Source organism: Corvus kubaryi, unplaced genomic scaffold, assembly GCF_017639235.1.
Source record: "Corvus kubaryi isolate FWS band 111438036 unplaced genomic scaffold, C.kubaryi_AGA036_p1.0 137, whole genome shotgun sequence".
NCBI classification, from domain to species: domain Eukaryota; kingdom Metazoa; phylum Chordata; class Aves; order Passeriformes; family Corvidae; genus Corvus; species Corvus kubaryi.
Window position 1 is genome coordinate 13,440,667 of NW_024580671.1, and position 26,188 is coordinate 13,466,854.

Genomic DNA, 26,188 nt, shown 5'->3' on the forward strand with positions numbered 1-26,188 from the left:
TAGCAAAAAAAAAAAAAAAAGTAAAGACATGTTTAAGTGCAGCAAAGTGTCTGTTTCTTTTACATGAGTGTACAAGTTTTCATTAGCAAGCATGGTGACAATTATTTTGTGCTGGAAGATACTCCAAGTCAATTTCTATTCTATTTCTCAGAGGCCCCATCTTCTGCACTTTAGCTATGTGTAAAAAACAAACAAAAAGACCAACCAAAACACAAACCACAAAACAAACAAGAAGAAGGAGAACATTCCAAAGGATCATTATACCAAGTTTATAAAAGCATTTTCCAACTTGTAAAGGAGAAGTTGAATGTCTCCTGGATGGCATTAGTTGTGCCCTTAGGCTTTTAATAGACACATTCAGGTCTCTTCTGTGCTAGGATGTACAAAAATATATCTCTGTGCCATAGTGGTGTTTGTTCAGTTTAACTGCCCTAAAATGAGGGCTGACCTAGGTGTGGATAATACTGGAACCAGACAAGCATCTCTTGAGTCTCCTGTAGTTTCTGTTATGGTTTTATGTTCTTTTATGATGAATGACAATAAAGACAAGAAAATGTAGATGTTAAAAGGAAGCATTTGGATGGCTTGTATTAAATAGCTGCTTCTTCAGTGCTGGATCTCCATCTCTGCCCTTGCCCACCTCTGACCAGGGACTTGGCTGTAACAGTCCTTTAGTTCTTAACTTCTTGTGAAGTCTTTGTCACAGCAGTCATCATAGTGGGAAAATAGCAATACCAGACCTCAGTCCACTCCTTTGCACTAGCTTTAGCCTTTTAGCACTCTGATGTCAAAAAAAGTTGTGCTAGCATTGAACTGCTGCCTTGCAGCTATATTTCTAATTTACAGAGGTCAGTACTAGCTCTTACGTTTCTGCAGTGAGGAGTTGAATGGTGGAGAGGTAGGCTGAAGGTGGCAGCAACTGCAGGATGTAATAGTTATCACACAAGTACCTTTTCATGTGCTTTATTTTACAGAGCTTTCATGGCAACTAATGGTTCTAGGGTAAAAGAATTTCTATGGTACAAGAAAATTAAAATGTTTAAAAAGTGGAAAAATATGCATTTATTCAAAGGCTAGGGAACTACTTTGTGTTTTTGAAAACAAGTCAGAGTAAAAACTCGTCCTCTCTTTGCATGGGTCTAGGGACAATGGTGCAAATATGTGAATTTACAGCAATTGAGGGCATTTCCTAAATGGTAGGGTTTTAAAAAATTTATAATTTTGTTTATAAACTTAAAATAGTTTTCATGATTCAGAGTTTACTGATTCAGTCTGTGTTGTCTAGTTTTATGTAATTGTTGTTTTTGTTCCTTTTTGCTGGCTCCCTTTTGAGAATCATCAAAAATGAATACTTCCACTGAGATATGATCATGCAACTATTTAAGACTTTGGGTCTTAAGAAGTTGACAGGGCTGGTCTACCACACAAAGTTTCCACTCTAATGTCATGTGCTGAGTGCTGTCCTTGGGCTGTCAGAGAGATACAGAAGTTACCCATGTAAGTCTCAGGTGTGGGCATTTGCTGAGGCTGGGCTGTTGCTGTCACCATAAAAAGATGCTCCTGAAATCATCTTCTGAAGTTATAGTAATCTTTTCATACTTATTTAAATGCTTTTCTCTTTTCCTAGTTGGGTATCAAAGCTGGCTTCCCCTTTTATGATTATGCTTTTCTGTAGTATTTAATGTATTAAAATATTTTAAAATTAAAGTGAAAGAATCTGAAACAATGCCTGTAACTGTCCTTTTCTAACTTGCTCATACATTTCCGCAGACACTGCTTTTTTCTCCACTGATTAGAGTGGTGAAAAGCCAAGGAGCTCAGGCAGTAGTAGTTTTGGGCACAGTGTGGAGGTGATAATTTCAGAAAAAATTCTTGTGGTGTCAGGGAATTCAAATTACACATCAGTAATCATTCAGAATTTCAAGCAGCTGAACGCATCTTTTATGTATGGCATATGTCTGAAAGATAGAAGTTCTAAATGTGTTCTTAACTTGAGAGCTTTACCTTGACCACAGACAGTACCCTGCCTAAAATGTGATGTACTTCACATTAAGAAGATAAATATCTTTAATTCTGTTAATGAAGGGATACCTTAAGTCTGAGTAGAAACCCTGTTAAACACTGATTGCTCAGTGTTTCATCTTTCAGTTTAAGCTGTATTCTCCTCACTTCACTTCTGAATTTATCTCACCTTCTTCTTGATAAAATAGTTGGCAGAGAGATGATTTTACTCGGTGATGGGGTTGTAATATATGTTTGGTCTTGCTTTTCCATCATATATTTTTATTTAATCATCAGCAGTGGAGAGATATAATAAAGCTTTTTGCTCCTTTTGTGGTTAGATGGCTTTATGTAACTAATCTTGTATTTGTATCTCTTGAGATACTTCATATTAGGCCCTTAAAGGATGAAACTGCTGGGTTGTAGTTTAACCATTCTTTCCTTTGGTTAGTGCTTTTTATATCCTGGAACCGAGAACTGAAATCAATGGAATATAATGGACAGGCATTCCCTACGCTTAATTTGTATCTGTACTAATTCATTCATTTTCTGCCTTCCTTAGCATTTGTTTTTACAGCGGTTGGTCTCTTTTGATTATCTGCTGTCGAATGGGCTGTGCTGTGCAATGGTTTCAGACCTCTTTCAGTATGTAGGAGGAACTTACCTGTGACATTTTCTCTCGTACTGATTTATGCTGCAAGGAGATAAGTTGTCAGAGGTGAATTCCCGATGCATGAATTTTGTTCTCTCATTTGACCACTGTATTGAAATAGAGGTGGAACTGTACGTTCCCTGCTTTTGATGTATGAGTGTCGGTATTTCTGGACTGCAGTGTCAAGTGTCCTCTCTGATACCACAAAATCTGCTGCAAACCTCTTACAGTGAGAAAAGCTTTCAGTATTTACCACTTAAGCCAATATTCACCGAGCCAATAATTGCAGAGCAGATGTTAGATAAGACTAATATGGGATTAATTTTCAAACATTAAAGTTGGGTATGGCTGTTTCCTATGCCAAAAGAGATAATAGCTTCTTTCTTCTTTTTAGAACACCCCGTGATCTTTGTTGGAAGAGTGGAGGGTTGTGGTGTTCTGTATTTTAGTTTTTTGGTATTAAATCTTAGTTTCTGTTTCTTACTGGTCTGATAATAATTATGAACCCTCCGGAATTTGTTCGTAACAGTCAATTGCTTTGGAATTCTTCTAGTGATTTTAAATTTCTCCGTGTCAGTCTTCTATTCTTTTGATGCAGTTTGCATGTTTCATCAAAGGTGTCAAAAAAAAGTATTTTCTTTCATTCATTCATTCACTGCTTTTCCAGTGCATGAGAATATTCTGTGGGACAAAGGATTTTCTGTGTGGACACTGACAGCTTGACCAGGCTCTTTATCCCAAAAGAAAAATGTTCCTTATTTGTGTTGGTTTGGGAGATGTAATTTCCATCCCTGAGTATGGGTTGGATGGAAGTATTTGTAAAGCAGTCATTTTGTGTTATACTCTGTTTAATGCCTTCATGGTGTTAGGAACGACCTGTTTATTTAAGTGCTGGCTATAAAGATTATTATAAAATTGATTGATGCCATGTCGTTGTTGCTTGGATTTGGGGTATTTTTGCTTCAGTTTAGTTTATACTCTGTGACCAAAAAAAAAAAAAAGGCAAAAAAAAAAAGGCAGTAGGATGTAAATTCCTGTAGTTCATGCACCTTACTGTTCCATAACTTTTGTTAAATCAAGTGAGGCCAGCCTGTCCGGTGTAAATCATTGCAGTGCCAACTAATCCAGGGTGAATTGTTTGAGAACATCTTACAGAATGCTTATATGCCCCTGGAACGTATTACTTGAATTAAGACTAGTGACAGGCCTTTTGAATAAAAGACAGAAGATTTGTTCTTTCCTATGACATTGAAAACCCCCACTGAAATAGTTGAAATGTGAGTTTTGACAGATCTTGTTTTTCTTCTGATGTTGTTTATAAGGCTTTCTATGAACAAACAAACAAACAAATCTGTATTCTTTTGGGGTAGGAAATGGGAGGAGTTATGTTGAAACTGCCTTTCTCTTTTACTAATACATCTATTAGAAAATTGTTTATTGTATTTGCAGTCCTAGAATATTTATTGTATTGCAGTCCATGGAGAAACTTTGTCAAGAAATGGGAGGCATGGTTTATGCCATTTGTTTTTACAGTGTTTGAGTTGAGAAAGTTCTTCCCTTGTTGATTTTTAGTAGAAGAGGAAGCTTCAGATAGGCAAGATTGATATTCCTGGGACTATGTGTTAGTGAAAATAAACCAGAAATAAATACACTGATAAATGGGGTTAGTGAGAGAGATGAGAGGAATGAGAGCAATTGCTCAAGGACAAGAAGTAGTGTTTCAAAATTATTTTTTCTTTTGGAAATTTGATTTCATATCCATGGCTCAAATAGGGATGGCATGGACAATGTGCTGGAATACTGGGGTTGAATTTTTCCAAGACCAAGCCAACACCTTTTGCAGGAATAGCTTTTTTTGGAGTGCTTTGAAGAGCTTGGTGGGGCCTCAGTTCCTGCTTCTGGCTCCTTCCTATGTGTTGTGGAAAGGCTGACTGCGAGCCTTGCCTTGTCATCAGCAGTAACATTGGAAGGTCTGGAGTGTCTTGCTCTTGGATCATAGCACTAAACCCAGCAGAAGCTATGTAGAATCTGCAGTAGGGATAAGGTGAGATTTTGCCTCCCTGATTTAGTTGACCTCAGGTTTTGGGAGGTCAGCAGAGAGATGACTCATGTGAGAGGCAAATTCTTGATTCAAAGCCAGCAAAGGCTTCCAGGCCACAGCAGTGCCACTGAAATCAGATGGGGGGCTGCAAGGAGTTGATAAAAACAATATCTTATTGACAGAATTTTTTTTCCTGCATGCTTTATTAGTTTGAATCGGGTACAGACACTGAGGGGCACAGTGATGGAAAGGATGTGAACAGCCTTACATGTTTGTTTCCTAACCTCCACTTGCACATCAGGGTATTGCAACCTCACTTTCCTAGCCACTACCTTGTGCTGTGGCTTCTTTCTGTCTGGAGGGAAGCTGCAGTGCTGTGCAGTAGTAGTTTGTGCAGGTGAGTGTGTGTGGATGATGCCTCTCTGCTCTGCCAGTTATCTCTGGCCTGCCTGTTCTGTCCCATGAACGGCCCAACAAGAAGGGTGTTCTTCCATGCATGTCCCAGCACTGGGCTCCATCACCTGAGCACATCAGGAATGCACCTTCCTCCTCCACAGCTGTTCTCTATAGGTATCCAGTGTAAGCAGCAGTGCTGTGGTGAAACAAAGATGAAGTGGTTGACTGTTTTTGTGGTGGAAGAAAATAAACAAGAGATATGTAAATGCCAGAATGATCAGCAGCTGTCTGGCTGGGGTGCTTCAGAGGCATTTTCCTCACATGGTTAATCTCTACTCTGCCTGATTTGGAGCAGGAACTTGAACGTGGTTTTTTTTCCACCTGAGACAAGTACCCTGTGGAATGTCATTATCTTTTTTTTTTTTTTTTCTCCACTTGATACAGTGCTGATGCAGATTTGTTGGCAGTGCCTGGCAAGGGCTGTGCTAGTAAACCAAACAGTGCCCAGGCTGGAGCATTGGCCTGCTGTTGTCCATTTTGCATAATTGTTAGCATCGTCCTTGACATGCTTTTGTCTCCTGCAGTTAGTACCCTTGCAGAGGATGTCAGGGCAGTCTGTGAAGCAGCATTGGCCAAGGCCTGTTCCTACCAGTCGGTGTGAAAAAGCCCACCAGTTTCAGGGAAAAAGTGTGAGAGATCACCAAGATGGATATGAGTTGGAGTGGAGCACTAGTTTATAATACAAAACTTGAGAGGCTGGTTTTGCTGTCCTGTTGTTTATACACTTTGTGTCGATATGGGTAATACCCTCTTCTAATTTTGAGCTCTCTTCACTTGGGATCTCTGCTTTCATATCGGTAATAATCATGGCATTAAAGATATTTGAGAAAGTCTTTCAGAGAATCTTAGATTTGCTCTCTGTCTCTCTCCCATTATAGCCAGCATATCACCCTAGACCCTACAGGCTTTGCTGTGAGAATGTTTGTTTCTGCCAAAAGATTTGGTTTTAATGAATGGATCAACGTTCTTGAACAGAAATACCCTAAATCAGAAAATTGCAGTCTGGCTTTAAAACTCTATTCAGCAAAAGGAAGTGACAGAAACAGAATTGGTGGCTTTTCTGCCCATTGTGCACTTGAACTAAGAGCTACAACTTATCCAGAAAAGCAAAGACCATTTTTTAATTAACCATTCCCTGATAAAAATGCTAGTCTTCTCTAGGTGGAGCTCTAGATTGAAAAGGGTAAAACCAGTAAAGGGTAAAACCAGTAAAGGGTAAAACCAGTCAAGCAGTAGTGTGAGAGGTGGGAACTAGATTCTTACAGGTTAAAGGAAGCTACCACTTGACTTTTCATATAGAAGGTTTGGTTGAAAAAATGATAACCTATCTGGGGATATTTTGATGCCATGTTGTTCTAGGGGATGCACCAAGCAGTAAAAACTGATAGTTAATATTTCAGAGCACTTAGTGTTGCTTCCAAATTAAATGTTCTGAAACATAGTAAAATGAGCTCATGCTCCTGACTGCCCAGTCATGATACCGCAGAAAATAGCAAATAACACATTGCTGAATTTGGTAGTGGTGCTGCATGAGTTGCTTTTATATCTTCATAATCTACACCTCGCAGAATTGCTTGCTGCTGTTGTGCAATGAATAGGGTCTACTGAGTAGGATCTCCCTTTTTTTTTAATGTTTTATGTAATTATACCTAACAAAAAAGGCAGAGCTTTGATAGCAAAAATCTTCAGATAAAGATTTTTTATAAGTAATGGAGATAAGGATTTTAATTTTTATTAAGTACATATTGCTCTTTAATTTTAGTGATTTGCCTTTTTTTTCAGTGTAGATCAAAGAGCCATGAAGAAATATTTTAATATGGTACCTATAAATGTGAGTAGAAAAAGTTAAGAAAACCCACCACCCTGTAATAAATTCATAAGCAGACGTGATATTTTGCCTTTAGCTTCTGAAATACTTGTCTACGTGCTGTAGATTGAAGTTGAAATTACTAGCTGCCTGGAGTAAGTATGTGTTACAGAGAAGTAAAGCTTTGTAAAGGGAAGGCTTTACTGTGGGAAGGAGACACAGCTGAATTAGGGGTAGAAAAACATGCTGCTGTGTGCTGTCGTGTGCTCACATCGTGGTGTATGGTGGTTGGTTGAATTATGTTTGTTATGCCTTAAAACTATGTAAACTGATAACCGGCTAACTGCTTAAGAAGGCTGGGTTTTTGCAATAAAGGGCTCTCCTTTGCACCTGACTGGGGACTCTGTGTCGCTCCTTATCGCAACAGGTATGTGCATTTGTTGTGTGAGAAGGGATGCCAAATGAACAAGTGAGCCATCTAAGACCTGGCGTTGCCAACACTGCCTGTTAGCTGGCATGGCCATACCTCCCTCTTCTCAAAGACTGCTACTCTGTGCACCAGGACCATCTGGTGTTTCACCTCCTAAATCTCTAAGTTTTGCTGTACATCCTGACTTTTACTTCCACAGTCTTCCTTGTACTAGTCTGCCACCTCCCAAAGAGCAGGTCCTGCCTGGGCTGGTGTGACCACATGCCCTTTGCCAGGATGGTCATTAGAGCTCCACAGCTGAGCAGATTCGCTGACTGCCAGCTCTTACCTAGAAGTTACAGTAGATCAGTGCTGGGCAGCAGAGAAATCATCACTGTTTTCTGTCTCAAATTCCTCCGGGGCATTTGAAACAAATTTCTTCCTCTTACCAAGACAGGCTCATCCTTAGTCAGTACATTAGGGATCGCTGTCTGGCCACTTTCCAAGCAGAGTGGCTGATCTGCTACCGTGGCCTTGGCTGTTGCCTTTGCAATGATTGTGCACGCACAGAGCGATCTACAGAGATGTAGCAACCTTTTTTTCTAGGTTGGCACTTTCTTCTCTGTGTGTCGAACATAGAAAAACCTAAGCATGTATCATCTCCCTGTGAAGTTAAATCCAAGGTTAATCCAAGGCGGGTGTGGTTTTTTTGAGGAGCTAAAATCAAGTAGGCTGGTACTGATTAAACAACAGGAGAGATTATGAATTGTAGAAAGAGAGGTGTGGGTTCTGCTGTTGTTTTGGTTTTCTCATTGTGGCTTATTTTTCACTCCAAGAGTCGTTTGCCTTCTGCAGCATAGAAGAACACCTTGGCGCTGTTGGGAGAAGCATCAGTGATGTTTAAAATGGGATGTCTTGGGCTGCTGCTCTCCCTGCAATGAGTGGGCTGGGCTAGGCTGGTGTGGACAAGAAGCTGGTGACTCAGCTGATGAGGTTCCTGTGAAGCTTTTCAGTAATGAGATTCTTGGCTAGAGAAGACTGCAGTACAATGCAGTTACTCTTTCCTTTGGGAGCATGTCCTTCAGGCATTAAAAGCACCCTCCTTTCTCTCTCAAATGATTAGTAAGCCTGAGTGTACAGAGAAGTGCAGAGTGTTTTTGTCACCAGAAATGAATTTCTAAAATCCAGGTCTGTTAATGCTTAGCGTATTTTCTCAAAGACTTTTCCAAACCTTTGAAAACCACACACCCAAGTGTTGCAGCCTCAAAGATGGAACAAGAAGCCTCACTGTGGGCAGACTTTTCATTATCACCCATGTGTGTTTGTCAGTGCTAAGTCTCATCCCATCTCCTGAAACTCATGAGGCTGAGATAGAGCCATGTAAGTCCAGGCAGTTAAACAAATGTAGAAAAGGAGAATAGCAAGCACAGCATTTTGTAAAAAATGGAGTGGAAATGATTCATTTTCACTTCTCTGTGTTTCAGCATCATGGCATTTGTTCAAGCTGAAAGCAGTATTGCTTTGGCTGTCATTTCACTTGCTTTTCTAATTGTGTTTTGCTGCTGCCTGTACAGATTATTAATAACCATAAATTATTCTCCTAATAATTCTTCTAATGGCTATTATTTTCTTTTTCATTTTAATGCATGTTTTCTCATTTCAAAGGTAGTTATATTTGTTAGTTTACCAAATGGAAGAACAAAACGTATCGTCTGTGAATGTGAAAGCAGTGTGTTAATCACCATTAAAACAAAACCGCAAGTGTCCACAGTTTCTGCCCAGCTTTGTGTAGGAAAATTTCCTTGCTTATTGCAGCATCATCGATTGTCAGCATCCTCTCTCAGCAGTTCTTAATTCATGAAATTTGTACAGCAACGTCTTCTTTTTATTGGCAAACCCATGATTCATCTGCAGAGGTTTCATTATCTTACATGCATAAGGGCAACACAAGTGTTTGTTTTATACCTTCTGTACTGACTGTATGTCTACTAGTGTAGTTGTTGCCTGCCTGTCTGGAATTTCGTGTGCTGGCATCAGTTCTGCTATTGACTTGGAATGAAGGAGAGCTCCTAGTTCTACCAGGAGATAATGTTTCAACATATCCATGCTATTCGTTTTCCATTTATTTTCTGCTGCTAGGTGGAGATGCTTTAAAGTTGCTGGAGAAGTCCAGGTCTCTAATGTTCCCCTTCTCTTTTGGGTTGAGAGTAGCCTTATTTTTATCCTTGAAGCTTCAGTTCTGAAGGATAACTTATTAAGTTGACTGATGGTCTGCCACTATGGTGCAATTTTTCCAGCCAGGCCTTCAATTAGTTTCCACTTCTTGCCAATGCAAAAATTATTTTTGGGCCATGAGGAGGTAAATTGATTATAAAATTTATATCTGACTCTAGTTAACTGCTTTCTTAATACTGGGGAGGAAGAAGAAATTGTCCTTTGCTGGTTTTGCAAAAAACTAGTGGTTTTTCTGCTGTTGCTAGGTATGTTCCACTGTGGAACACCCTGAAGGAAGCAGGGATGTGCAGGAAGCCTTCTCCTAGCGATAATGATTGTACAGGATAGTTTTGATTTGGTCTCATTTTTACTCTTCAAAACCACAATCACTGTCTTTTCTATTCCTTAATATACATAGCCTGTTAAAGTAAATGATGTCATCCTGGAACACATGTGCACTCCGGTTACAAGCCACTGTCATGTCTGATTCAGATGTAGCCATGAAAATTCCTGTGTAAAAATAATTTTCTTGGGGAATTTTAAAATGAGAAACTTAGTACTTTAAAAAACAAATGGTTAGTCACGCTTTTTCCCAGATGTCCAACATGCGAGAGACAGCCTAAGAACTGAGTTTGGTTATGGAGTGCTTTTAAAATTGAACAGCTGGAATTTCACCATCAAAGCTTGTGTTTGCAATCTGCCTGGTTCACTTAGCACAGCTGCACTGCTGAGTTTTTGCTATATGTATACGTATTTGCATATATAGATGTGCATACATATATAGATGTGTATATATATATATGTGTACACCCACCCCACAAATACACATACTTATTTAACAAAGCAAATACGTACACATATATAAATTGTTCTGAAGCCTTAGCATTTCTTGATTTTGTGTATCTTTGGAGAAACTTCATTACAGAAAAGGAAAGATGATGTAACAGTACATATAAAAGCAAACAAAGGAGTGTTCAGTCTCAGTCCTTACTTCCCTTGGTAATTACTAATGATGTCCTTGTTGCAAAACTTGGGGTTGTCTTCTGTGCATTCATGCCTTCAGAGTATCTCTATTGTGCTTTCTTTGTATGAGGCAATTATTTATAATAGTGTAATTCAGATCATGTTATGGAAAATGGTTTTGTTGGAGGAAAACATATTTGGCTTGGAATCTTGTGTAGTGACATGAAAGTTTGAACCTGCTATTATTTGTCACTGAGAAGAGATGCAGTGGAAATCTGAAAAGGGTCTACTTTTCCCTCTGTATCTGCTTGTTTTTCTTCCTCTTTTAAATAGTTCCTGCATGATGATGGGAAGATGTCTTATGTAAAATGTTGCTGTGCTGATGAGAATGGTTCATGACATGATGATACATTTATGGTACAGGTACCTGGAGCTGGAAAGCAGCGGTCATCGAAATGAAATCAGGTTGCATTATCGTTCAGGCAGTCATCGCTCCCACACAGAAGTATTCCCATACATTCTGGCAGATGATAAATGGCACAGACTTTCCTTAGCAATCAGTGCCTCTCACTTGATTTTACACGTGGACTGCAATAAGTAAGTAAAGAGTGTTGTTTTATAAGAAGTTGTCACATCTGGAATGTTTGAGCTCTGAGTAAACTAAATGAGACAACTTGGGGTTCTAATTTCCACTTCCTTTTCAGAATTTATGAGAGAGTTGTGGAGAAGCCTTTCATGGACTTACCTTTGGGTACAACCTTTTGGCTGGGACAGAGGAATACTGCACATGGTTATTTTAAGGTATGCATTCCCTGGAAGATAAACAGTGAACTTAAGTAAAATGATTCAGGGATTGAAACATCTTTCATATGATGAGAGACTGAGAGATTTGGAATTGCTCAGCCTGGAGAAGAGAAGGCTCAGGAGGTATCGGGAGGATCTCTTCAATGTGTATAAACACCTGAATTTGTGAGGGGAATGAAGATGAGTGATCCAGACTTTTCTTGCTAATGCCCACTGTAAGGCCAAGAAGCAATGGGCAAAACGTGAAACTCCTGAAATTCCATCTGAACATAAGAAAACAGTTCTACTGTGAGATTTGTCAAAGATAAATTACTATGGAGATATTCAAAAGCTGTTTGGACACAGTCCTGGGCAACCTGCTCTGGCTGGTCCTGCATGAAAAGGGAAGTTGCAGTAGATAATCTCAGGAGATGCCTCCAAACCTCAACCAATTTATGTTTCTGTAATTATAACACAGATCTTGGATAACTTTGAAATTTGCTATTGGAGAGCAGCAGACTAGCTACTAATTGTATCTTAACTAAGCATGGCATGTAAAGTCTGCCTGCAAGTATGGGATCTGTTCTTCTGGGTGAAACCATCCCTTTCCAGATATCATTGTTGAATTTCATGCTGAAATCTCCCTAAGTTCTTAACGACATGCAGCTCTGCAGCTGTGTAACAGAAATGTAGTTTCTCATAATTTTGCAAGCTTTATGGAAGGATCCCCAAAATTTGTTGTGGTTTAACCCCAGCTGGCACCACCTAGCCACTTGCTCACTCCCCACCCTGGTGGGATGCGGGGAGAATTGGAAGGGTAAAGGCTAGAAAACTCATGGTTTGAGATAGTTTAATAGGTAAAGCAAAGCCACACAAGCAAAGCAAAGCAAGGAATTAATTCACCACTTCCCATGGGCAAGCAGGTGTTCAGCCATCCGGAGGAAAGCAGGGCTCTATCACCAGTAATGGTTACTTGGGAAGACAAATGCCACCACTCCAAACGTTCCCTGCTTTCTTCTTCTTGCCCCAGCTTTAAATGCTGTGCATGATGCCCTGTGGTCTTGGATATGACCCCTTCTTTGGTCATTTGGGGTCAGTTGTCCTGGCTGTGTCTCTCCCAACTCCTTGTGCACCGCCAGCCTCCTCGCTGGTGGGGTGGTAGGAGGAGCAGAAACGGCCTTGTTGCTGTGTAATTTATGCAACATCCCTGTGTTATCAGCACTGTTTCCAGCACAAATCCAAAACACAGCCCCATACCAGCTACTTTTCTGTGAAGAAAATTAACTCTACTCCAGCCAAAACCAGCACAAACTCATTAAGGGTTTGCATTAATGTATTTTTCTTGACTCTAGTTTCTTTAATCTTCAAATCTATTTAAGAGTTATAGCTTGTAAAAAAATTTGCATATTATTTAAAAGAGTATTTCTAAGTAACTGAAACTGCAGCTGTTTTCAAATTACTTTTTAAAGGTCATTTGCAAGCTTTTCTGCAGTGACTAACTAAAAATAACAATGAATTCAAAACCACCAAACTCTTGCCACATAATTATATCTTGAAATTTAATCTTATGTCTTTAAAAATTATTCATTATGCCTGTACATCTATTTAATTTAATTTCTGTTTATTCTTTTATCACTGAATTGGGTCCAGACAAGAAGCTGTTTATTCATAAGTATAGTTTTTCTGTGTGGGCTTTAATGTTTTACATGGTGAATGAAAAACATAATTTTGACAGGTAAAAATAATTTATCCTTTTGTTTTCTCTCCACTTACACATAGGGCATAATGCAAGATGTGCAATTACTTGTCATGCCTCAAGGATTTATTTCTCAGTGCCCAGATCTTAACCGCAGTAAGTCTATTAATTCTTATATCGTAAAATGAAAGGTGCGCTTTTTACCTTCTTTCTGTCCTGCAAGCTTTCTTAAAACCTTGAATTTAAGTGTATTGTTTGTCAACTTTGGCATGATTTCAGCCTACTGTGAATTAATTTGTTAACACACATATTTTATTATTCTAGCCTGCCCAACTTGTAATGACTTCCATGGACTTGTGCAGAAAATTATGGAACTGCAGGACATTTTAGCAAAAACCTCAGCTAAGGTAATGTTTACTAGGACTCAAGTCATAGGAGAAGTGAGGACTGTCTTTTTAGATTATTCATGCTTATATGGGGTTGTGCACATGGCTGTGTGCAGAACATTCCTTCATGGTATGTTTACATCTTTATATACCTGTGCCTAATGTTTATACATAAAAATTCTCAGTTCAGAGAGTTTTCTTGTGTTTTAATATTTTTACAGAATCATGTATTTTAGTAGTAAACAGCATCCAAATCCAAGAGTAAGGAAAGGGCTCACAGATATTCAAACACTGCCTATTAGGCTAATAAATCAAGAAACCTAGAATGAAATAGGTAACTGTGCTTGTAGTGCTTATTACAGCAAGACTTACTAAGACTTTTCAAGACCTGAGCTGCCAAAGGCACATTCAGACAGTATATATGCAAGACGAGGAACTAAGAATCCAAACCAGGACTTTCTTCTTTCTTTCCTGTAGAATATTACACCAAAAGCATTCATGTCTGCTGGTGAAAATAGAGTACTCTGATTTTAAATGTCAGTTCTTTAGATATCTGCAGGAATGCTGTTATCTGGATGCTTTGATACACTAACGTTAAAAATGCTTGGCTGAAATGCAGAAAAAACTGCTAGTGTCGGTTCTGAGTTTTATTTTCATTTGGCTGCTCTATCTGCAAGTACTTTATGTAGAGCAAGATTCTTGATCAGTTCACAAAACAAAGATGAGAAATCAGGAGCTGTACCCATCTTGACCTGCTCATTTTGTTTCATGACGTCCCTGATGTCATGATGATGAGAAAGATGAACTGCATTGTATCTTACTTCTTAATTTCTGTCTCTGAATGGTGGTTTAATCATGTTGTATTTAACAATAGTAGTTTTATTGTCTCTGACTGCATTTTCCTGAATGTATTCTCTCATCTGTGTACTTGATGATAAGGGGGAAAAGTTTGAATTGTGTTTTTACTAATGTGGAAGCCACTTAAAAATTCAAAACATTTTTGTGAACTGTAAATACAGTTGTCTCAAGCTGAGCAGAGGATGAACAAGTTGGATCAGTGCTACTGTGAAAGAACCTGCACAATGAAAGGCACAACCTACAGAGAGTTTGAATCCTGGACGGATGGCTGTAAGAACTGCACTTGCATGGTATGGCTATGGTTTGAGTGGAGAGTCAGGAACTCCAGTGTTTCCTCTGATTAGTTTTATTGAGGCAAAAAATGAGAACTTTCAGATGTATGCTAGGTACTAACAACAAAGAGCTTTAACATCTGTTCTAAATCTAAGGAATAGTATTAATAGATGTATTTTCCTATGTTTTCAGCATTGCTAGCATGTGTAGCTCCTGTATTTCATGTCACCTTATGCAGGTGCTAGGCAATATACTTAGCTATCATGTTATTCCCTTGCACCGAGTTGCAAACAGTTTCTCTGGAATTCTAATTCCTTGCCTTTTGTCACTATAAACACAGCCTTTTTCATAGCAAATGATTTAATAGATCCCTTGTGTCTGATTTCCTTTGGTTGCCTTTGGTTACATCTCAATAAGTAATAAAAAGTAAAATGTCAGGGTCATGTGCAAGCTTTGTTATATTACAAATGAAAAAGATTTAGTGGATGGAAGATTCCCAAAGGTAGCACATCTCCAGATGTGATTTCAAGTATCCTTTCAGGTACCAAACTAGGGCATCTGTATTATTGTCCATTCATGTAAAAAAACTCTTTCATTCCATTTGAACTCATTAAATGCTTAGTCCAAAGGCCATTAGAAATTGGTGAAAGGGCTTTTGTTGTCTGTACTGCACCTTGGATTGATTTGTTGCTATCTGTAATTTGCTAAAAGGGTCTCTTTAAGCTTAGTATTTTTTTGACCTTTATATTTCTGAAGGGATATTCATTTTGCTTTTAGTATTTTATGGTATAAAATCTGGCTGATAAATGTCTAAAATTCTTTGAATTTAGTGTTAAATTCATTACATATTTTTGACCTGGATTTTTCTCACAGCTATAATATTACTACCTTTTAGAAATATATTGTCTCTGCCATAAAATCAGAAAGCAGAGTATTGTTCTGTGCCGTTGTTATTTCACAGTAATCTGTCAGTTTTTTGCTGATTGGCAGAATGTTTTGCCTCCAAATAGATTTGCCTCTAAAAAAAAATTGATCATTATCATCTCAAAGAGAACATCATTCATTTAAAAAGATTGTGTGTGTGACATTCTGAAGAAATGCTTTCTGTTCTTGTAGTTATTAAAAGACCCACGTTAAACTGTCTTTTTTGGATGTTGTTAGAAAGTTCATTGCATTTAAAAATAGATTTTCAAGTTCCTGTGTTTGAGAACATCTCTGCTATTGCTAAATAAAACTACCAGTTAAGCACCTTTTATTCTCCTAGAACGGTACTGTGCAGTGCGAGGCTTTGATTTGCCCCCTTGCTGACTGTCCACTTAAATCTGCCCTGGCCTATGTGGATGGCAAGTGCTGCAAGGAATGCCAATGTAAGTTTTACTGTTGTGCCTCTTGCTAATGAGTGCTTTGAAATCTTAAAGAATATGAACCTTTCTGTAAATATGTCAGTGGAAGAACTGGTCATTAAATAGCTGGGTTGTGGAACTGGGGAGCTTAGACTTCTCTGAAGTGTTCTGGGAAATTGATAACCAGAAGGTTTTAATATTTAATGTGGGGACATTCTAGTTTCATTTCAGTTATGTTATTTTTATTTAGCACAGATATTTATTATCAAAATTTATAACGAAAAAATCACTTATAAAGCTTTCTGTAGGCTTTCATTATCTATGTTTTAGACCAAACTGCTAGAAATTCAAGAACAATTGCCTGGTGTGTTTTTTGACCACTGTCTCCAACACCTTTATCACAAGAAGAGTGTACTACCAACCTTATGTTATAGAGCTTAGAAATGGAGGTTCAGATTTATGATTCTTCTTCTGTAGTTAAGAGAAGAGAAAAGAAGAATTCTTTTCTGTAGTTAAGAGAAGAGAAAAGAAGAACCCAGCAAAACCCAGACACCTAGAAAAGGTTGTAAAAGAATTAAAGGAAAAATGGAAAAAGATGATTTAATATTGTCATTTAGGATTGGATACATGATTACGTTTTATAGCATTTCAATTTTGTTGCAAATAGGGCCAGAGAAGGGGAATTTTAGGTTAATCACAATCTAGATGGACTATATATAGTATTTCAGATTGATTATGTATGTATATTCCGTATGTTATGGTTAGTTATTTCAGACTATGGTAGAATCCATTTTTGAAATTGAGCATGAGATGCACACACTTCTTTATTCTGTAAATGTTGAGATTTTTCTCTGTGGTTTCATCACTGTTCTACTGCCGTATAAAACTTCTTACGGAGTATAGAGAAATACATAACTGGTTAAAATGACATGTTGTAAGATAAAATTCCGGAAGACGTTTTGTACTCCATTGATCTAGCTCCCACAGGAGTTTATTAATATTTAATTGTGGTAGAAGTTACACAAACCATCCTTTTTTTATGAAACCTTATTAACTTACTCAAGTAGATTAATTCTAATTAAGAGGAAATAAGAATTCAAATACTTTTTTTTTAACCAACTACACAGAATTTCCATGCATATTAGATGACTCAGGGAGCTCGTAATTCAGGGAGGTGAGAAGTGTGACATTCCGGGCTCTATTTCAGGCTGTTTGAATCACTGACTGTGGTGGCAGAATTTGAAAACCTGATCCTCTGAAGTATGTTTTTGTAATGTACTGCCTGTCTATTGAGTTGGGAATTCTCCATCCAGATGTTAATGGGGAAGCACTCACATCATATGACTTCTTCCAAAGTTGTTTTTATTGGGAGTCTCGACAAAAGTCAAGAAATGTGAATGAGCATATGGACACAGACCTTGTTATAGAGCATTGATACTTCTTCGAATTAAGATGCAGTTCTGGTACAGCACACTGATGTTTACTCTAGTATTTCCTGTTTGATATTCTTAATATTATCAGTGTCTTAGCTTTCAGCGTTGCTAATTTGATGCCAGTACATAATTAAATTTAGAACTAACATGCACACATACTACTTTCTTGAGAAACTACCAGAAAAATAATTAGATGAGAAAATATAAATAAAAATGGCTTTTGAAAATTTTTTCCTAATTTCATCTAGGTTATTTAAAGTGACTTTTAAAATAAATCACAGAATTTTTAAAGTGGCTCAATTCTGGGAACCAAAGGACAGAGAATGTAAATTGGAGTCGCATTGACAAGGTAGTTAATTCCAGTGAAAGAGTGGAAGTTAGAGGCAATGGAGGCTGCAAGACTCTCACTTATTCTCCAGGCCATTTTGGTGGAAATGCTAAGTTGTCTCTGAGTTCATATACATGTGCCAGCTGTATTCTGTCTTGGTGTCTTCAGGTCAGGGTCTGAGCTGATGGAGGTCAGTGTGCTCGCTGAAGCTGGTTCTCGCTAGAGGCATCAAAGCTGTGTTGCTCCATTTGGACAGGTTCTGAGAATAACTTAATTGTTTTCAATGCTTAGAACAACAGCAAAGGATGTAGCTTCAGACTAGATAATATAGAGTGAACACAGATGGCTTATAATTGGGAAAACAGCTAATTAGGGGGTGTTGCTCATGGAGCCATATCCTTGGGTTTGGACAAGCAATCATAACTGCTGAGAAAAAATAATGCCTGATAGACTGTTCTTTAGCTGGATTTTGTATTTGTTTCAAGACAGAACATGTATGGATATTGATGTTTCCTTCCTGGTATTTATGTTATCTCATACCAGATGATGGGTTGTTTCTGCCAGACTGTTGTTTGAGTGGTGCCCAGGCAGTGACAGCTGCTGGAGCCTTGTGGCTGAGTCTCGCTCCCCCAGGGCTGTGTGCTTCCTTCCACACTTCTTCCTTTCTTTTGGTGGTGTTAAAACAAAGTCACTAAAAATCAAGAGTGAGATTGGATTTAGTGACAGCTGGCAGAGAAGAGTTAAGAAGACAGCACTTCAGGCTCTTTCAAGTGACCAGCAATCAGGCTTTCTGGAATTTTTGTTTTATTTTGTTTGGTTTTTAAAAAAATTTTATTACCCCTCAGTGACTGAGGATGGAGTCATTCTGCATGGCTTTAGGCATGTAGAATTTGGGAATACAATCTGAAGTTGCTTCACATATACTAGCAAATAAAATAAGGCACAGTCCTGTGGCACTTGTGGCTCTCTTTTCCTTTCCCACCCCCAGCAGATTATCTGCATCCAGATGGTTGACTGGGAATGGCCTCTGATCAGGGCTGTACCCCCAGCTTGTCCCTGGCACTGCTTCAGAGCAGCTTGGCTGGTACAGGCTGACATGGTGCTGTGATGTGTGCTAACACTCAACCTGCAGGGAGAGTTACATGACATAACCAAGTGTTTTCAAGCCTGTTGTCATTTGCTGTTTCGTTTACCTGTTGTGTTTCATTTACTAGTTGTGGACATCACCAATTTGGCTCTCTTGATAACTGGCTGAAGAGACTGGCACCTCCAGAAGGCACTTGGTGCTTTGAGGGGCTGGAAGGGATGGAATTAGTTACTTTCTGGAAGTGGGCATCTCCTTCCATAGGTTGGATACAGAGCCCAGGTGATTAGATTATATACTGAACTTTTAGACAGCTGAAGTTGTGAGACTTATCTTACATCAGTTACTGTGATGTATATCAGGTGTGTAAAATAGGAATGTAAAGTGCTGGATTTTCAAGCCTGGTTCTGGCATTAAACTGTTATGCTAAGAGATTTTCCCACACTGCCAAATCCTAGGGATTAAATTTCAGCCCAATCCAGCATTTACATTTTGGACAATGAAGCTTTGTTATGTCTTGTTTGATGACATTTTCAACACTTTGGAAATTTCAGCACAACTGACTCTTCATGTTTTTCTTAAATGTTTAGTTCAGGGAAGAACACTTAGTAAGGAATGGTTTAGATTTTGTTTTTTAAACCAATATTGCTTTGACTTTGTTTCTTTTTGTGAGCCAAAAGAAGAAAGCCACAAAACAAACAAAAAACCAAACCCTGACCTTCTCTCCTAACTCCATACCTTTGTTTGAGGCCATTCAGACAACTTGTACTGTTTTGTCTTGTGTGAAGGTCGATGCTGGTAGCATGAGGAATGGCAATGCATGCAAATTATCACTGTGTTTTCTATTAGCTGTAATGGGTTAAAAGAAGCAGCAATCTTCCAGGGCAGGTGAATGGGCCAGTGTGTTGGATATATGTTTCAGCTGCAGACAATGTAAAATTCGGTCCAGCTACCATAGCATACATCTTAGTTCATTGGGAGCTTCCTGTGGAGAATTGTTTGGAGCTGGAAGGCAGAGACTACTTTTTCTATGCTCATTGCAATTTTAAAGCATTCTGAGAAGGTATGTGCAAATCATTAAATTTTTTTCTCCTCTGCAGAGACAAATGCTTTGTGTGGTGATAGGCCCCAATACAAATTGTGGAGAGATTAAGCTTCACTACTGACCCTATAAATATTGCTTTAGACCACAGACTTGGCTTGAGAAGTACAAGGATGGGTTCATTTATTTTAAGTGAATTGTGGAAGGACTGCCAATATCTTAGCAGCTGAGACAATTGGTGCTTGGTCAGCAGATCTTATTATGGTAATGTTATTATTAGATAGTGTGTTAACACTAAGGCATCACCTCTAAAAGCTATATGCATTCTTTTTTAAATGGAACTAGTGTGTTTTTAACAAACTAGCTGGGTTTTGTTTTTATAAGACCAGAAGTGATATTTGTGCCAGTATCTGGTGCAGTAATAAAGACTGATTTCCAGGAATAAATTGCTCTCTCCTCATCACTCTCCTCCTCACAGTGACACTGCAGATACTAATTGCAAACTATTTAAATCCATCCCAACAGATTCCAGTAGAGGTTAAAATCTGAGCCATTGTGCTCAAATCTGCAGGCTGTGATTTTTCCATATACCTGTTTGTTTGGTTTTTTTCTGAGACAGGATATTTGATAGGTTTCTGGTGCATTGTAGCCAAATCCACAAACAAGTATTTTAAGCAACTGTGAGAAGCATAGGGTTGTACTGGATCAGCTCACAGTTCTGGTGGTAGCAGGTGTGGAGAGAGAGTGTGTAAAGGGGTTCTATAACTCGGGAAGGATTTTTTAACAAAATAATTAAAACACAAATATGGACATTGTAGCTCTTAATAACATGCATGGATTTCTGATGCAGTGATCTGTCTTGCTATCTTGCAGAAACTTTTAATTTTATGATTAAAATTAAAGGCATTTCCCCTCTTGTTCTTCATAATGCACTCATTTTTCCCCCAAAGCTAGACACTCTTCTGCCAGCTCCAGCACTTGTAGCCTACTGACACAGAGAAGGAGCTGTGAAAGCCCATTTGCTTCTCCTTTGCAGTAGCAATTGACCAGCAAGAGTGCAAAATTTTTATCTAGAAACTTAAGGAATATTGGTTAAACTTACTCTGAAATTCATAATTTATTCAGGTGGTTTGAAGGAGCATTGTGGACTTAAGCCTGTGTTGTTTACTGAGTTCCATCTTTTTACAAAATTGCCACTTTTTTGTATGGGCTTTCATCCTCTAGCCCTAGGTGACTCCATCAGTAGCAAAGTGGGATGCCAGCCCCTGCCTGGCTGTGCAGGAGAAGCTTCTGCATTCATTGTGGCACAGAGAAGAGGCTGCAGCTTGGAGAAGTGATTGAATGACAGGATTAGTCGCTAACTGAACAGGTCATCTTATTCTTGCAGTAAATGGGAAGGGAAATGGAAGAGCATCTCCAGCATCTCCAGCAGGCTGTCTGGAACATGCCATGAGTCTGAGGGCTGTGGGCAGCCAGCAGGCATCAATACTGGAGGAAGAAGAGGCAGTTTTCAGCAGTCAAACAATGATTTCTCATTTATCATAGTTTTTTAAAAAACGCGCACTTTAGAATATAAAGGAGAAGCAACTTTCTGGTTAATACAAAAAATAGTTGCTTTTTGATTTTAAATATTTATATGTGGCTTTTTAAAGAACATAAGAGCATAAATTCCATTCTATTGAGGTTTCTTTTTAATATGAAAATTCAGATAAATTAGCCTAGTTCAGAATAGTATTAGAAGATACTTGAGCTATAGCCAGCACTGGATTGTTTAGAGCTGTGTTATTTGCTATAATCTCCTGTAGTCAGCATGCAGAACTTCTGAATGTTATTTAGCAGAACAGTGTCCATTCAGCCTCTACTTTCTGGATTTTCTGTGCGGAAATAATTCACATCAACCTTATTTTTTAGGCTTTTGAATAACGTATGATGATAGTACCACATTGGAATGACAGATAAAAAGTATTATATTCCCACTTGTACTACTGAAATGAATTACATTGTACTTTACTGACTGCTTAAACCATTTTATTACTTGTTGTGACTTCAAAAGAGAGTCAGTATTCATATTCATTTAGAAATAGGACACAAATAATTTTTCTAATTAAGTACTTCTACAAGAGAAAAAACCATGTCCTTGAACTCATGTAGGCTGATAAAATCAGGAGATGTTTTAGATTTACAGAGCTATAATAGAAAAGCCTACTTGATGCACGTGTCATTTGTGAATCCAGCATAGCTCCTACAATGTCAGAGTCTCACAAAAGGGCTGAGGTAGGAAGGGACCTCTGGAGGTCTCCTGGTCCAACCCTTTTGCTCAAGCAGGGCCATCTCAAGCAGGCTGCCCAGAACTGTGGCTTTTGAATATCTACACAGATGGAGACTCCACAACCTCCCTGGGCAACCTGTGCCAGTGCTCGGTCACAGTAACAAAGTATTTTCTTGAGTCCAAATGGATTTTTATGTGTTCTGATTTGTGCCCATTGCCCCTTGTCCTGTTGCTGGGCACCATTGAGAGCAGCCTGTCTTCTTCATTCCCTTCCATCAGGAGTTTACACACTTTGGGAAGATCTCCTCAGGGCCTTCACTTCTCTGGGATGTCTAACATCTCAAGAAACGGAGACTCTTTAAGTATGTTTGGGGGGCTTTCCTATGCTGAAAGCCAGCTGAAGAAAATGGAAGGAATCCCCTTGGCTTTGGTAGGCAGGGCCAGTCTAACCCTTGACCCAAGGTTCTCAATCTCTGCTATATTTTCCATTGTAAAGCTGTAGAAACTTTCAAACTACTCGTATACCATAGCAATATTTGGTTTATATCTGTTAAATAGCCAATGACAGAATTGTTAGGGGATTTTTGCTGCTGAGCATGTAGTCTCAGGTGACCTTTGTTCTTTGTAAGCTGGGCAGTATTCCTCATCGGAAGGAAAACAGGGAGTCTTTTGACTTGCAATTCCCCTCTGAGAAGGAAACCCATTCCCTGTGTGTCTGTTGTTCTCTATAAATTGAAATATAGCTTACAGTAAATTGAAATAGAGCTTACAGCTCTCAGAATATTATGCTCCTATGTTTCCTTTCCCCCTTCCCCATGTCCTTTGAATTTCATTGTTCCTTGTTAGCAAAGGAGGATTTGGGGAGTCAGTGCCTTTGCTTGCCTCAGACTTTACATGCCTCAAAGTGTGGCACCCTCCTAGGTGAGCAGCCTTTTAGCTATTCTGGACCCCATGCATTGTGGAACTCCACTAGAAGACTCTAGATCTGGAGGCAATGTATCAGTATATGAGGAGAACTCCAGTTAATGGTAAAGTCATCTTGTGTTAGTCTTACTTTGTGCCTGAGGAGTGAATAATAAAATAAAGTATGCTTAAGAAAATCCTTATTCATTAAAATGCATTATACTGGATATGTAGCAATCTGCACTAAAGAAGAAATTGGAAACATAATATTGGTAATTTTATTGGTAGAGAATTAAAAATATTTTTTTACATGGAGAATTTTTCTGTAGGCCATGCTCTGCACTCCTTATAACCTGTTTTTGTTGAGTTCTTGTGGAAAAAGAGCTAATCTTTTCCATTCCTTTTTCATTATATTCTTACCAGGGAGTTAATAAAATACAAAACACCTGCAGCATATTATTATTTTAGTTTATTTCCAATGCAAATAAAACATTAACATATGCTAGATATGAATATATTTGCTTTCAGACAGATGGGAGTGGACAGATTGGCAGCGTTCCAGTTTCTAATAAGTTGGTACCCTAACTTTAGTAATGCTGATTTCACCAGAATTCACTTAGGTCAGTATGAAATAATAATTAAAAAAATCCTGGTTCTATTTATAATTACAGAAATCATCTAAGATGTGTGAGCATTCACATGCCTGGGTGTTGATTTCAATATGTTTGTTCTCACTAGTAATGTGCTTATGTCACTCTATACATGCATCATTGGTCTATGGGGCTCTTTTTTTATTTGTTTTGTTTTGTTGGGGGGAGTCATGGTGGGGTTTTTTATTGCTTTGTTTTAGGGTTATGGTGAGGGGAGTTGTTGCTGGTGGTTTTTTTTTTTTGGTTTTTTTTTTTTTTTTTTGTCCCACAACCAGAAGTACATTGCCAAAACAGCAGCTTGTAGCTGATGTTCTAGTTTTTTGCCTGGACCTTTTATTATGTAGATCGTGGAAATACCTATAGTATCAGTAGCAAACATCTTCAATGGGTATGTGCTGTGAAAAAAAGAGAAGTTTGCCTTAGCTGAAAACCCCAGAACTGCAGGTTTTGGACAAAGTCACAGAAAAGTAACCAGGTGGAGGGAGAGAGTACTGATGGAGCTGGATAGAGTAAAGGCTCTGCAAAACCCAGCCAACCAAGCAAATGAGATTCTTGGCCTGTACAGTTTTGCAAAGACCAGTTTGCACCTGACATACTCTTATTCAGAACAGGATTGACAAGGATTGTTTGGATGGAAAGCTGTGCTAGGGGAGACACTGGTAGGAGATATGGGAGTGTACAAGAAGGCGTGCATACAGTTTTTTGACATTGCCTGTGTCTGTGAAATGGAAAAATGGGAAGGTTGTGAAGGCTGGAACTCAATAAATAAATTATTGGAAGAAAACCCACCACAAAACTGTCAATAATGTGATCTTATTTCCCCTGGAAGGGATGGTAAAATATGAATGAAGTTGATTCAGTGAGATTAATATAAAATGATGTATACTGTTACCCTTTATTTGTCTTTTTGTGAAGATAATGATTTAAACCAGTGGCTTTCAGTCTTTTGGACTGCAGAAATTTGACATTTTTTCAGTGGAAACATGTAGGGAATTAAACCATCTGTTGCTTGGTTTACTTCTCTTAACCACTGCTTGCAGCTATCTGAAGTGGGATGTATAGACCTCCAGGCTGTTATTGATCACTGTTTCTACATCTGTCAGCTCATAAAATATGTTCAGCTTCAAATAACGGTCACTTAGTTCCATGTGAGACACAACTTTAAAATGAAAATCTTGGCAGATATGGTGTAACAGACCTTTATCCTGCTTTCCTCATCTGTTGCCTTCAAAAACATCATTGCAGTCCTCTTTATTTGAAGAGTTTCTGCAATTTGCTTTTGTCACTGGACCAGTCACAGGACTGTGTCTGTGGTGTTTCTTTATCTCTGTTCCGCCTCTCTGCTGATACAGAGAATTTTTACTAATTTTTGCAGTTTCGGGGGGTTTTTATTTGGTACCAGTTTCCACAAAGAAGAAAGCCCTGGTCATTTATTTGGAAGGGTGGTTGACCATCCTAAGCCTTTCTCTACAGGGTAGCTGACTAGTGTATTTTCACCTTCTACTTGCTGAAATTATTTGCATAAGTTTCTGATTGCAGATGAAAATTCTGGTCCTCCTCTTCTTGTTTTAAATTATTTTCAAGTATAATTTTGACTGTCTTCCCAGATTTCATTTAACTTGTGACATTTGGTTAAAATCTCTTAACATTATTTTACATCTAGAAATTTTTTTCTTAAAGATGAATAAAATTTGAAGATATTATTAGGCTTGGTTTTTTTCTGATGTCTAGTGTATACATATATAGTAGTGTTAGAATTACAGTGACATTATTGTTTGATGCAGTAAAATGGGACAGAAAACACCTGGTTTCAGTTGTAAGATTTTTTTTTCCCGCATCTTGAAATCAAAGCAAGTAAATATGCTTGACTCATCTGGAAAATAGCACATATCTGTTTTTTCTAGTGAGTGAGCACTTCAAATCCTTTGAAGGTAGGGAAGATGAACAGGCATGCTTCTCCCTATGTTGTTATTACTTTGACAAAGACATGTAAATTCAGATATTATTTCCCTAAGATGTTTCTTTAGGTTATATTCATATTGACTAAAGTGCATTATTTCTCTCTCGGCAAATTTTACAGGCATGTAAAGGGGGACTTTGTTTTGTAGATGTTTTCATCATGCTTTTATCTAGAAACCTTTGTAGATCCTCAAGGCAGCTAAATGAGAAATCAAATCTGAGTATAGCATAGAAGAGATAAGTCTTGCATATGGTTGTTGTGAATTTCTCAGACAGAATTCTTAATAGTAGTAGCATATGACTTCAGAATGCTTAAATGTTGTCCATTGTCTTCTGTGACTCTGGAGGAATAGAGTTGGTAGTACGACGTAAGCGCCTAACCACCCATTTTTCATTTTACTAATTTTGCAGTATTCTGTTGGTGAGTTGCTGTGAAGAAACATGAGAGGACACGAATACATTTTAGAAGTAGAAAATTAAAATAGACATATAAATCACTAAAGGAATCTCATCCTTGGGGAATCACTGGTTCTATCAGTGCTAGTCACTTTTTAAACACCCTCTTTTAAGAGCACAGGAGCAATTCCAGAATGTTGGAAGTCAAGCATGATGAGGCAAAAGGTTGGCTTGGCTGAAAA

General features: G+C 38.3%; 1 protein-coding gene across 2 annotated transcripts in view; it reads left to right on the forward strand.

Moving 5' to 3' along the window:
* Positions 1-26,188, forward strand: part of NELL2 (neural EGFL like 2) — a 140,933-nt gene that overhangs the window by 20,808 nt on the left and 93,937 nt on the right. For both annotated transcript variants that reach the window (XM_042017927.1, XM_042017926.1), the window contains exons 4-9: positions 10,967-11,140; positions 11,248-11,344; positions 13,106-13,178; positions 13,347-13,429; positions 14,428-14,556; positions 15,804-15,906. In XM_042017927.1, coding sequence (XP_041873861.1) covers positions 10,967-11,140; positions 11,248-11,344; positions 13,106-13,178; positions 13,347-13,429; positions 14,428-14,556; positions 15,804-15,906 — 659 coding nt within the window. The remainder of the gene's footprint in view (positions 1-10,966; positions 11,141-11,247; positions 11,345-13,105; positions 13,179-13,346; positions 13,430-14,427; positions 14,557-15,803; positions 15,907-26,188) is intronic.